General features: G+C 50.4%; 1 protein-coding gene across 3 annotated transcripts in view; it reads left to right on the top strand.

Moving 5' to 3' along the window:
• The window catches only part of JAK1 (Janus kinase 1), a 157,036-nt gene that overhangs the window by 134,070 nt on the left and 10,597 nt on the right, over positions 1-12,369 (top strand). For 2 of the 3 annotated variants that reach the window (XM_021680000.1, XM_021679999.1), the window contains exons 10-16: positions 3-126; positions 2,307-2,493; positions 7,268-7,374; positions 10,204-10,347; positions 10,502-10,510; positions 11,134-11,221; positions 11,677-11,804. In XM_021680000.1, the coding sequence (XP_021535675.1) occupies positions 3-126; positions 2,307-2,493; positions 7,268-7,374; positions 10,204-10,347; positions 10,502-10,510; positions 11,134-11,221; positions 11,677-11,804 (787 nt within the window). The remainder of the gene's footprint in view (positions 1-2; positions 127-2,306; positions 2,494-7,267; positions 7,375-10,203; positions 10,348-10,501; positions 10,511-11,133; positions 11,222-11,676; positions 11,805-12,369) is intronic. The other variant, XM_021680002.1, reaches the window with a different exon arrangement.

The raw sequence follows: 12,369 nt of genomic DNA, 5'->3' as shown, positions 1-12,369 counted from the left end.
AGCACAGAATATGCCATCAATAAGTTGCGGCAAGAAGGAAGCGAGGAGGGGATGTATGTGCTGAGGTGGAGCTGTACCGACTTTGACAATATCCTCATGACTGTCACCTGCTTTGAAAAATCTGAGGTCAGTCAGGAAAAATCTTTTTTTTAAAGATTTTATTTATTTATTTGACAGAGAGAGACACAGCGAGAGAGGGAACACAGCAGGGGCAGTGGGAGAGGGAGAAGCAGGCTTCCCGCCGAGCAGGGAGCCCGATGCGGGGCAGTCAGGAAAAATCTTAGTCATTCAGGCCAAGTCATATTGCCACAGGGTGTTCGGTGCAGCCAGCCCAGGAGCTGCTCCAGAGAGGACCACCCTGGGACATGGGGGTAGAAAAGCCTGGGTTTCTGAGAAAATCCCTGGCAGTTCTGACTAGGACAACCCTGTTCTTCAAAAGGAGACTTCCTAGCAGCCAGACCCCGAACGTTTCCCCTCATGGCCCTTTCTTCCCTCAAGGGACCCATAGCAGGGGTCCATGGTCACTCTGGAAAGTAGAGTGTGGCCAGAAAACAGGTTCACACCAAACATTTGTCAAGTTTAATGCACTTGTTGGGAGTGGTTGATTTTACACTCAGGGACAAAATCACAGACCCAGAGCCGTGTCTGATCTGTGGCACTCACTGGTACATACCAGTGCCAAGATGGCCAGCTCGGCAACCTGGCCTACCACAGATTTCCCCAGATGGGAGCTTCAGACATTTTAACAGACGACTTGCTGTTCCGTGTTTGACAGGTAGAGATGGCTCTATTTAGTGACTCTACTGTAGCTGGACACCAGGAATGGTGTGAGAGACACCTGAAAACAAAGATAGAAGCCAGAATTGTTGACCTTACCTCACTAGACTGCAATACTGCCTTTGTCATTCATTTGTGATTTTTTTTAAATACAGGAAATGGAATATTTTAAAAGACAATGAGTTTTACGGAATTAGTCCAGATAAATACACTAGTGTTGACTGGGTTAGTGTGAACTGGGAGAACTGGGGTGGCAGGGGGAGGTGGGGGAGCTTCAAGGTGGAAGTCTGCACATGAGCTTGCCCTAAACCTCAGACGGTAGAAGGAAAAGTACTGGGGAGCCCCTGGGGACTAGACTCTGTCAGGAGTGGGAAGAGGAAATGGCAGAAGGAACCCAGCGCTGCCAAGTGTCCTGGGCAAAGTGTCTAGGTGCCACTGCCTGCCTGGGGCTGTTCCTGCACAGCAAGGCCTCACGGCTGGTATGGACGCAGCAGGTCATGTCAGGTTTGTTCCTGGGCAGCATGCCTATCTTCTGCTTTCATCAGTCTTGAAGGAAGTTTAATGTTTTGAACATGGACGGGTGCACGAGAGAGCCCAACTGCCTTCTGAGGTGGAATGGGCTTATGCTGTACCAGGAATGTCAGTGACTCAGTAGCATGGTCCACCTGGGGTCAGATTACCTGGGGAAACAGGATCGTAGCTATGATTACTCCTGCTGTTCATTGTAGTTCACCAGACGCTATGCTGAACACTTTACCTGCATGTCCTCATTTAAACCTTAGGCTGACCTTGTGAGATAGGTGGTATTATCCCCAGTGTACAGATGAATAAACCAAGGCATCGAGATCTCAAATATCTTGTCCTGGTCTATACCATAAGTAGATCTTTCTGATCCTCATCCTTAATCACTAAAAGATTTGTCTCTGTACAAAAAGTGCCCATGAAGGAAAACCTCTGCTTCTACTTCCTCTCTGTGGTGCCATAGAACCCTGAAAATAGATCAGGCTGCCGACCATCACCTCCCAGGGTGGTTCTCCTCAAATGGATGCACGGCCCAGAAGGGCTCAGTTTGAGAGGCTTCCTGGATAAATACTATTATAGTAATTATTATTTCATGCATAATAATATTTGCAAATCCTTATGAAGTGCTTACTAAGTTTTTTACTATGTCATGTAATCATAGCAATCCTGTGAGGTTGGTTTTTCAATGAACTTCATCTCACACATTTAAAACGAGGTGATGCTGTTGTAGAAGTCACTGTTTGGTTATGCTTAACGTTAACTCCGTAATGTTAACTCCCTTTGATCAGTGTCTTCTTCTGGATTTATTTATTTCTTTGTTTGTTTACTTGTTTATAATACATTTTTACTTTTGAATAATTATAGATTACACAAATGGTTCAGAGATCATACAGAGTTCTAGATATCTTTTATCCAGCTTCTCATGTTGTTAACAAATTACATACCCATGGTACATTTGCTTGACCCATTTAAAACAATTGGTTTCTGGTCATTTTCCTGAATGGCAGGTGCTGGGTGGCCAGAAACAGTTCAAGAACTTTCAGATCGAGGTGCAGAAGGGCCGCTATAGCCTGCACGGCTCAGACCGCAGCTTCCCCAGCCTGGGGGACCTGATGAGCCACCTCAAGAAGCAGATCCTGCGCACGGACAACATCAGCTTCGTGCTGAAGCGCTGCTGCCAGCCCAAGCCCCGAGGTCGGTTTCCCTGGGCCGGAGCCAGGCCCTGTCCCTTCAGGGTCCCCCTGTGCCCCGTGGCGATGCTCCAAGACACCTGGTAACCAAAAGAGCCTGGTTGTTCGGAAGAAAGTGGCCCCTCCCCACAGTTTCTAGGTGGCTTTCATTTCGTCTAGTTACAAGTCTGTCTCCACCTCCAATCCCGGTCCTCAAGTGTCAGCATTTTCTATAGAATAAAACATCCACCTTTCCTTAGCAGCTCAGGCTTCAGGAAGAGCCACGTTTAGGATTAGTAAACAGAAGCTTATTACTTTCCTCTTTAAGATAAAATGTCTTAAGAGTTCCCCCGTGGGTGGTTTATTATCTGGGAAATGTTCCCTGGCACATCTTCTGTGGGCCAAGAACTATGGTGAATGCAGAGCATCAGAAATGCCTGGCACCCAGTCCCTGCTCTCCAAGGTTTCCAGTCTCATGCAGAAAATGTCCTAGGGAAATGAGGCCACTGCATGTGTGATGCTGTTTCATCAGCACCCGTATGTCACACCTCAGGCTCTCAGAGACGGGGATGGTCAAACGTCCCTGGGCCGTGGCATGGAATACTGCCCGGAGGAGGGAGGCGGATCTTGGATAGTGGGGCGGGGGGGGGGGGGGGGCTTGCCTGTTAGTTGAGGGCATTTCCTGCTGAGTGTGTGCAGGGGCAACATGGCAGGCCACAGCAGGGGCTGCAGAGAAGCAGGGGCTGAAGGGCTAATGTGTCTGATGAAGCTGGTGAAGTTAGAAAGAAGGGGCAGGTGAGGTTGGGAGAGGAAGATTTGGGTCAGAGGAGGCCTTGGGTGCCATGCCAGGGAGCTGCAGTGCCAAACCATGGGAGGGTCAGGTTGTAAAATGGATGGGAGGGGTGAGGAACCTGGCTTTGGTTCTTGAAGCCCCATGGATAGTGTCACTGATGTCCTGGAGGTGGATTCATCACCTCTTAGAATGTGAGAACTGGAAGGACAGTTAGGCATCACCTGGTCAAATGCCGCATCTTACAGATGAGAAGATTGAGTCCTGGGGAAGTGAAGTGGGTCTCACTGAGGGTCAAGGTCAAAGGGGTTTGAGTGCCACTCTACCCCAAATGACATTTTGACATTCCCCTACTGCACGGTGCGCCTGCATGGGTCAGATCCTTCCCTGAGAAGAGGTCAGGCCTCAGAGAAAGGGTAGGCAGCACAGTCGTTCTGAGGCCCTAGTAACTATGGTGGAAGATGCTCTGAGGAGTGTCTTCATCTGAGGCGGCTCTGGTTCTTTTACGGGAATTTGTGAGCCTTTATGTCAGGGATGGGCAGAGGAAGCAACACCAGGACAAAAAGGGGCCTGGGTTCTTGATGTTTGAATCGCTTTTTGGCCTCCTAGCAAGGGGCTGCCACTGCACTCGGTGAAAGAGGAAGGACTTATGTTCTTGTTGATCAGATAGGGTTTCCTGCCAGCTCTGGGGTAACTGCAGCCTTTGTTTTCATGCTTGAAGATGTTCCACAAGGCTGAAAACACATCTGGCACTTGGCCCTGAGACCTCAGAATGAGGTAAAACCTTAAAGCCCAACGACCCTATTTACTCACATAATCTCTCCTAACAGATATTAGGAGCGGTTTTTACTTTTCCTTGGGATTTGTGGTCTCTGGGTAAGGTTGAGGAGATAGAGAGCGGTGGCCACAGGTAGCGAGGACTGGTGGCAGGTGGGAGACCGGGACATGATTTCTTCACTGGAATTAGCTGGAGAGGTCTCTGGTGTCCATGCCACGTACTGGTCCAGATCTGGGGGCCAGTAGCGGTAGCAGGAGATGCACAGGAACAAATTGAAGCCCTCTCTCATGGCTTCTCATGAGGCTCCTGGACTCCTGAATGTGCTTAGTGTCTGTCTCTCCTCTCTCCCACTTGAGTATGAACTCTTAAGACAGGATCTGGATCTGTCTTAGCACCCCGTGACTCATGGGCAGCACCACACCCAGCACAGAGTCCACGCTCACTGATGTCTGTCAGGGTAATAGTTAGAGCAGTAGCTACCATATTGGCGGGTACCTACTAATGCCAAGCACTTTTCATGTGTATTTGCATTTGCTCCATCTGACAGTAGCTCTTTGTAGCTATTACAGAGATGCGGAAATGGAGGCTCAGAGATGTTCGTGCCTTGCCGCTGGGGGCAGCAGTAGTTAACAGTAATAGGAGCAACAAGTAGTGATGATGATGATGATGGCTACTAGGCTTACAGGCCCTGTGTGAGGGTCTTCCGTCTTCCGAGTCATTTAATCTTCAGAACAAGCCAGAGTGTGTTGTAATCCCCGTTATATTTGCCTAGGTAGGTAGAGGATGACTGGGGACGTGAACTAAAGTCTTCTGACTCCAGCTCTGGTGATCTTTCCTGTACGTCCTGTTATACTCTGCAAAGGTGCAGGGGCAGCCATCAGCCCAGAGCTCTGGGGCGAGGGCAGTTCTCCTGACCTGGAGGAGGGAAGGGCCTGGCGGTGGAGAGAGGAGGAATGAGCCCTGTGTATGAGGCTTGCTTCTCTGGGCTGTCAGAAGCCCTCTGTCTTCCCTCCACCACCTGCAAATTAGAGAAGTGGTAAAATCATGAAAATTAAGGAGAAGGTCATTTTGGGTTCCTCAGTGCTTCTGCCCTCCTAACCGCAAGGCTCTGATGGCCCCCACTTCGACCTGGGTTTCCCACTTGACAGTGCAACTGAGAAACTCCTCATGGAATAAAGGAAAAGCAGGTGGCCACTCAAGAGTGGATGTGACAGTAAAGCAAGTCCACATCTCTGTGTTGTCCAGCCCCACTGTCCCTCTCCAAGTCTCAGGGTGACTGTGGCAAGAAGAGGACAGCGACCCCAGCAGGACTCACTGGCCCAGTCATCACTGACCCTCCCGTGTCCTCATCTGTGGAGTGGAGCCAGGGGCTTGATCTCTGCACCCTTTGGCTCTGGCACTGAGACCTTCTGACTGTTGCCAGCCAGCTGGTACAAGGATGATGGCGCTGACCAAGATGTAATACTGGTCTTAACCACAATGGCTACCAGTTTTGGAGCACTCCCTGTACACCAGGCACTGAAGTAAACCCTTCATATGCATTATCTCGTTTATCCCTCACAGCAACCTGAGGAGGGGCATGACTGTGTCTCCCATTTTTCTAGTGAGAAAACGGATTTAACAGGTCCCCCCACTCACACAGTTGACTTCAGTGCCATGCTCCCCGAAGCAGCCATGCAAATCATCGCCCATAAATGGCGCCTGTTTTCATCCTCCTCTCTCATTTTCAAAACACCTCCAACCCTTTGCTGGGGACACCATTCAGGTGGCTCGCTCTTGGTCTTTTCTCCATCAGGGCAGTCCTGAGTTGCCTGTTTTGAATCTGATTGTATCCAGGTTACAGAGTGGAGTCAGGATAACAGAATGGAGGAGAACAGACTGGAGAAAGGGTACCCAGGATATGGTAATAAGGGGAGCCTGTGCCTGAACCCAGTGTCTGGCTCCCAGATTTGTGCCTCCCACTAGGGCCAGGTTTGCTATAAGAAGGTACGAGGCTGGAGCCATCCATGACTGAAGTGTGAGCGTCCAGGGCTTACTAGCTGCCTGACCTTGGGATAGTCACCCCTGAATCTCTGTTTTCTGACCTATAGAATAAAAAGGATAAAAATACTGTGTACCTCATAGAATTGTCATAAGGACAAAGGAATTACTGTGAGGAAAGCTCTCAGGGGCAGTGGCTGGCAAAGAGGAAGCAATCAGAAAATGTGAGCTGAAAAAAAACAACAAAAAGGAAAATAAGCCCTGCCCTGCAGGGAAGTGAGGATTTGAGAGACCACGTCCAAATTACTCGGCCTACTGCAGGCACCTGGTCCTCAGCAGCTAGATGGGGTTCTCCTGGGGTTCCAGAATCCTCTCACTGCAGTCCAAATCTGGAAGGGGGACTCCCCCCCCCCCCCCCCCCGCCCCAGTGACATAGCTTGAAGTAGCTCCATGGTGGGAAGGCACCTTCTGTGGATTGTAAATTCCATGAGCCACTTGTGCTCATCGTGGCCTGGCAGATTTTGTAAAGTGTTCGGTTTGCCGTTTGAATCTGTAGAATCTGGGGGCTGGTCTGCTCATAACCTAGACATTGAGTTAGCGCCTCCTTGGAGTCAGGCACTGCTGGGAGCCCAGAGAGGTTCAGGCACGACCTTCTCTCTGGGTTACCTGTCCTGTTCTTTTGCATAAGACCAGTGTTGTTTTACTCTCCTGCCTTGGTTCCCATCACCCCCTATACCCAAGGGACTGCTGCTTCCTCTCTGCTCAGCTCTCGTCCTTCAGCTCACATCCTGATTATTCATTCACATGGTGAACAGATACTTTCTGAGTACCTACTACATACCAGGCTGTGGAGGTAGAGCAGGAAATAAGATAGACACCGTCCCTGCCGGTGGGGACTTTCTCTTCTCAGATTTTAAAATTTCATTTCCCTAGGCAGACCTTCCCTAACTTCTGCTACCAGAACAGATCCTGCTGTGTCAACCCTCGAACACCTGGGCCTGGCTTGGAGAGTAGCTGCACAAATTGGAGCTTTCCTTTTGATGGGTTGATTATTTGATTAGTTTAGGCTCTGTTATTAGCCTGCAAGCTCCTGGAGGGCGTAAATCAAGTACTTAATAAACACTTACTGAATGACTGAACCATCACATGTACAAATATGTGTTCAGCAAGCCCCATGATTTGGCAAGCATTGCCTTACTGGGATCTTGAACCTTCACTACCCTGCTCAGACTTCTTCATTCTCTTCCACAGAGATCTCCAATCTGCTGGTGGCTACTAAGAAAGCTCAGGAGTGGCAGCCTGTCTACCCCATGAGCCAGCTGAGTTTTGACCGGATCCTTAAGAAAGATATTGTGCAAGTGAGTCTTTGCTAAGGTTCCTGAGCCCACCTTGGTCCTGCCTCTCCACAGCGAGTAGACTGAGGATTTGGGGGGAGTGAAGTCTGGGTTTGGGGAAATCCTATCAGAAAAAAAATAAGGAGCTTTCCTTTCATAGTTAAAGCTGTTCAGCCACTGCCCTGCCATTGTATCCAGCCTTGCCAATGTTCCCCAGAGATACTTTCTCTTTGAAGGGAAATGGATTTGTCAAGCTTTGTGGGGTTATCTAGGGTTATAGGACCTTCTGTTGTGGGTCGTCTTCGGATAGAAGGAGTTGGAGAACTTGGTGGGAATGCTGACAGGGCCACACAAATCGGGTGTCCATGGGGGAGTCTGAGCTGATGACCCGCATTAACCCACCACATGCTGTGTGACAAAGCACTACTAAAGTTCAATTCCTAGGCTTCCTGATGATGCTTCCAGAGGGAGCAAAGCTATGGGGTACAGAATGCAGTAAGGGAGCAGGAGATGTACAATGTTGGCCTGCAGGAGAACTGTCTTGAGAAAGAGATCCCTTGGACCAGTGTTCCAGCTTGGGAGGCCTTTTGCCCAGAGTCTGCAGCCGTAGGCAGGCCCAGCTTCCCTTGTAGCTGCCCTTGGGCCTTGGCTAGGGGTGTGAGGCCCAGGGCAAATCCCACTTCTGTTCCATGCCCCCACCCCAGTCCTTGTACACAGCCACACACCAGGGAGGCGAGGAGACAGCATGCCAGCAGCCTTGGAGGGAAGGCACCGTTGACTGCCTGGGAGAGATTGCAACACTTGGAAGGTGTTGCAGAGCGAATTGTGCGCTCACATCTGTTGGGGAGCCTGGTGGGAGGTAGTAGGCATGGGGTTGGGTACCTGGTTTACTTTTTTAAGTTAATCCCTAAAATTGTTGGGTAGGGTGTTCAGGGAGTAGGAGCCCGCCACTGCAACCGCCTCTCGCTTTCCTTTGGAGACATTCTTCACTGAAGGCCAGTGTTTATTGTTTTCTGTCCCTCTGAGGGAGTCAGAGCTGTGGCCAGAGATTAAAATCACCAGAGCAGTGGTACCCTGGCCTTTTTTCTGTCTACACTTGGCACCGTCCTTGGGCCCTTCCTTCTCTCCTTGCCCTCAAGCCACTGGAGGGTCCCAGGCATCCTCCATGGCCCCGCGCTCACCTAGGCCCCGCCCCGCCGGCACTCATCTGCGGACCCCCGCCCCGGTGCTCACCTAGCCCCCAGCAACAGCCCTTGCGTGTGCAGCGGTGATTGCCACCCTCGGCAGGCCCACGGCTGGTGGAGCCAGCTCTCGTCTCTTAAGTAGATAAGCACATTACGGAGACGTAAGTGCTAGGTAGGGAGCTGCAGCGGGATGTGGCTCTGGCAGAGTTGCAGAGGGCGCACACCCCACGCCCAGGGAAGGCAGAGGGAGTGGCCTGGAAGGAGGCGGGTGGCAACATGCGGGGCTTCTGTGGGTTGCTGCAGAATCCTGCTGCCGTGACTTGGCCACTGGAATAACCAGCCCTTTTGGGGAAGAGTAATTATTCTGAAAGCATATGGCTTTTACGGGATGTTCTGGGAACACAACTTCCCTAACTTTGATGAATTGCTTTGTGACAGATGCGGCTTTAATGAATAGTCACAGGACCTTGCCAGGATATGGGAGACAGGGCAGATGCATCGCCACTCTGCTATGCCAGATGACAAATGGTGGCATTTGTGCACATTAATATACCCAATTAACAATTGTATATGTTCTTGTTAGGGGGCAGGGCCAATTCCAAGGGAATCCATTTTTTGCATTTACAGAGAAGGTCCTGGGATAATAGAATAATAGCATCTCAACTTAAAGATTTTGTGAGACTAACGTCAGTAGCTTGAGAATGCCTGACTTTTATGAATCACATTTTGATTTCCCAATATTAAGAATGTTTAAATCAGAATTATTAAAGCTTGAACTGGAAGGGTCCTTAGAGACAGATGATTATGTGTGATAATTTCATTTAGTGCTCATACCACTTATTTGGTGGTGTTATCCCCTTTCGTATGTGAGGAAACTGAGGGCCCACCTTCCAGTCTCTGCCTCTGTTTTCACACCCCTTCCCTGCTTTGGGATTGCTCCAGCAAATCCACATGTAAATGCGTCACAGATTTTAAAGCTTAGCATGCATGCACATATATACACACACGCCGGGTAGATGGTTGGAAGATGAACGAGTACCTGGTCTAGAGGGCAATCAGACAGAGCACATCAGCCCAGCAGATGATTTCTACCCACGATGTGCCGGGGTCTGGACTGAGGAGCCTTTATTCCTTCCTCTTCACTTGGTTCTAGAACAGCCCTGGGAGGTGGGTGCCATGGTTATTCTGTTTACAGAAAGAGCATCTCTGAGTTAGATGTCCAGCGAGCAGTCGAGCCAGCACTAACAAGCCCTTCTCTTTGTACCCCAGCCTCTAGTAGAGCCCCGCTGGGGTCCTCTCTGAGTCCTCTTTGGAGGCCAAGGGTGGGCCGCTGTTGCTGGAGGCTGGTGGTGGTGCTGCTGGAAGTTTTATGATTGGCCAGGATTACGTTTTAGCCACAGGTTGTTTCTGAAGGTAGAAGGCAAGGCATGGTTTGGGAATTAAATGTCTCCTGGGGCCCAGGAAGTATCACATTTCTGTTTGGCTAAGTAGCTTTATGTTTCTTCTGGAGGCCTGACCAGGACAAGGCCCGAGAGGCTGTGAGCTGTGGAGGCTCTTTTGTTCTTGCCCCACCCCTTCTGGTGTGTTCCCATTAAGGCGTCAGTGCCAGACTCGGGTGTCACTGCAGCCCCAGAGAGAAGTAGCCCCAACCTCCTGCTTCCTCCTTTAGGGCGAGCACCTTGGGAGAGGCACACGGACGCACATCTACTCCGGTACCCTGGTGGATTACAAGGATGACGAAGGAACTTCCGAAGAGAAGAGAATAAAAGTGATCCTCAAAGTCTTAGACCCCAGCCACAGGGACATTTCTCTGGCAAGTGTCCTCCTCATAACCCCATCTCCTCCCTACCCCCACTTCTGGAGCCAGTGGAGCACAATGAGCTAGGACGAACCTTTGCCTTTGTTTTGGTCTGGTGTTTTTCAGACTTGTCGTTCAGTCGAATTCCTTTCTTCAAATACAATCTTAGATGAAGCAGGTATGTAAAGTAAGTGAGGGAAGATTGAAGATGAAGTGCATTGAGCAGCCTGTCCCTCCCTGCCCCTCTCACTCTCCTCCCATAGAGGTCCTTGTGGTGGTTCTGTGGAGCCCCAGGACTCTAGCTGAATCTTCTCGAAGTCCCTGATGTAGTCCAGGACTATCACTTTGCAGTCTAGAAAATTAAAGCCCACGGGAGTAAAAGGACTTACCCAAGATCCCACACACTGTTAGAGAGTGATAAAGCCGAGTCTCGACAGAGATCTGGTTTTTCACTTATTCTATTACAGTGCCAAATGTTGTTATTTCCCAAAGTTTAAAGGAAGAGAAAGTGGTGGATATGAGTATCCAATGTGGAAATTGTCACCTAGCCTCTGCTGCCAGCCTGGCTCTGTATCCTGTTAGGTTTTCTAAACAGATTCCATATCCCAGCCAGATTGGCCCCTAGGTAAAGGCTTGGCAATGCCCCTGGGCAGTCAAGGCCAGGGGAACCGTTTCAGGGCCTGGGATGATGACAGTGGTGAGTGTTCCTGGGGCCCATTGACTTCCCTCTCAGCAGAGCTCCTTCGGCATCAGAGCCGTGGCGTCTGGTCTTTGACATTCCCTTGTGCTATCCTCCCACAGGCCTTCTTTGAAGCAGCCAGCATGATGAGGCAGGTCTCCCACAAACACATCGTGTACCTCTATGGCGTCTGTGTCCGAGACGTGGAGAGTAAGTGTGTTCGCTTTGGAAGGGGAGGTTGGCCTGGCTGGGGAACGTGGGTGCTGTGATGACGATTTGGGGCCGAAGCCACCTTCACATTGCTTGGGCTTTTTGCCTCTTCTTGCAGTCGAGGAACTTGAGGTAGCGAGCAGGTCTCGTGCTATTAATAGTGGGCGTGGAATGAAGTGCCGTTTATTTTTCACTCATTTCTTGAACGTTACTTGTTGCCAGCTCTGGCCGCACACTGGTCTGGACCCGGGAGGGTGGGGTAGGCAAGCTGAGAGTCAGAATGGAAGGCGCTCTGGGCAGGGGTGGAGGCACTCTGATGTTTGCACCTCACAAGGATGTTGCCATCCTCCCAAGCTGAGTACCAGCCACTGAAGTGGGTTCTCCTCAGAGGATGAGGGAAGATACTGTCTCAGATGTACAGAAGGTTCCAGATGTGGCTACTTTTGTGCTTGTAGATATCATGGTGGAGGAGTTTGTGGAAGGCGGGCCCCTGGATCTCTTCATGCACCGGAAAAGCGATGTCCTCACCACACCATGGAAATTCAAAGTTGCCAAACAGCTGGCCAGCGCCCTGAGTTACTTGGTAAGTGTGTTCTGATGTCCGTGGTGGTCTCTACCAGGAACCAGAATGCCCTGTAGGGGGTGGCAGGAAGGAGTCTAGCCAGGCAGGCTGCAGGGGCCCGGGCTCTGTGGTTAAACACAGGTGTGCCTGTTGCTTCCTGAAAACGGTCATTTGGGGCCATTCGTGTGCTTGGGTATGAATCCTGTTTCGAGGGAGGTTTTATCACATCAGAGGACTGACTTCTGGAATGCACCAAAGGTTGGAGTGAAAATAGCGCGATACTTGTCGAATGAATGAGTGAAATTGCTTGCATCAGTAGTGCTTCCCATGGCTCAGCTGTTGGTGCATTACACAGGTTCTCATGAGTGTCATTCTCACAAGCCCTAGGAGGCCTGCTCCACCATTATCCCCGTTTCACTGGTGAGGGAACTGGGGGGCAGAAGGCCACGATTTGATGTGCCTGAGTGACACAGATAACTGGGGGAGAGCTGGGTTGCCTGGGCATTGCTGTCGCTGGGGAATATGGAGAGATGACTTGAGGGGCCAGGCTTGGAAACAGGGAAGGAGGGAAGACAGGCAGCCCCAC

The sequence above is a fragment of the Neomonachus schauinslandi genome, chromosome 4 (genome assembly GCF_002201575.2).
Source record: "Neomonachus schauinslandi chromosome 4, ASM220157v2, whole genome shotgun sequence".
Taxonomy (NCBI): domain Eukaryota; kingdom Metazoa; phylum Chordata; class Mammalia; order Carnivora; family Phocidae; genus Neomonachus; species Neomonachus schauinslandi.
This window is presented reverse-complemented; position numbering and strand designations above follow the sequence as displayed.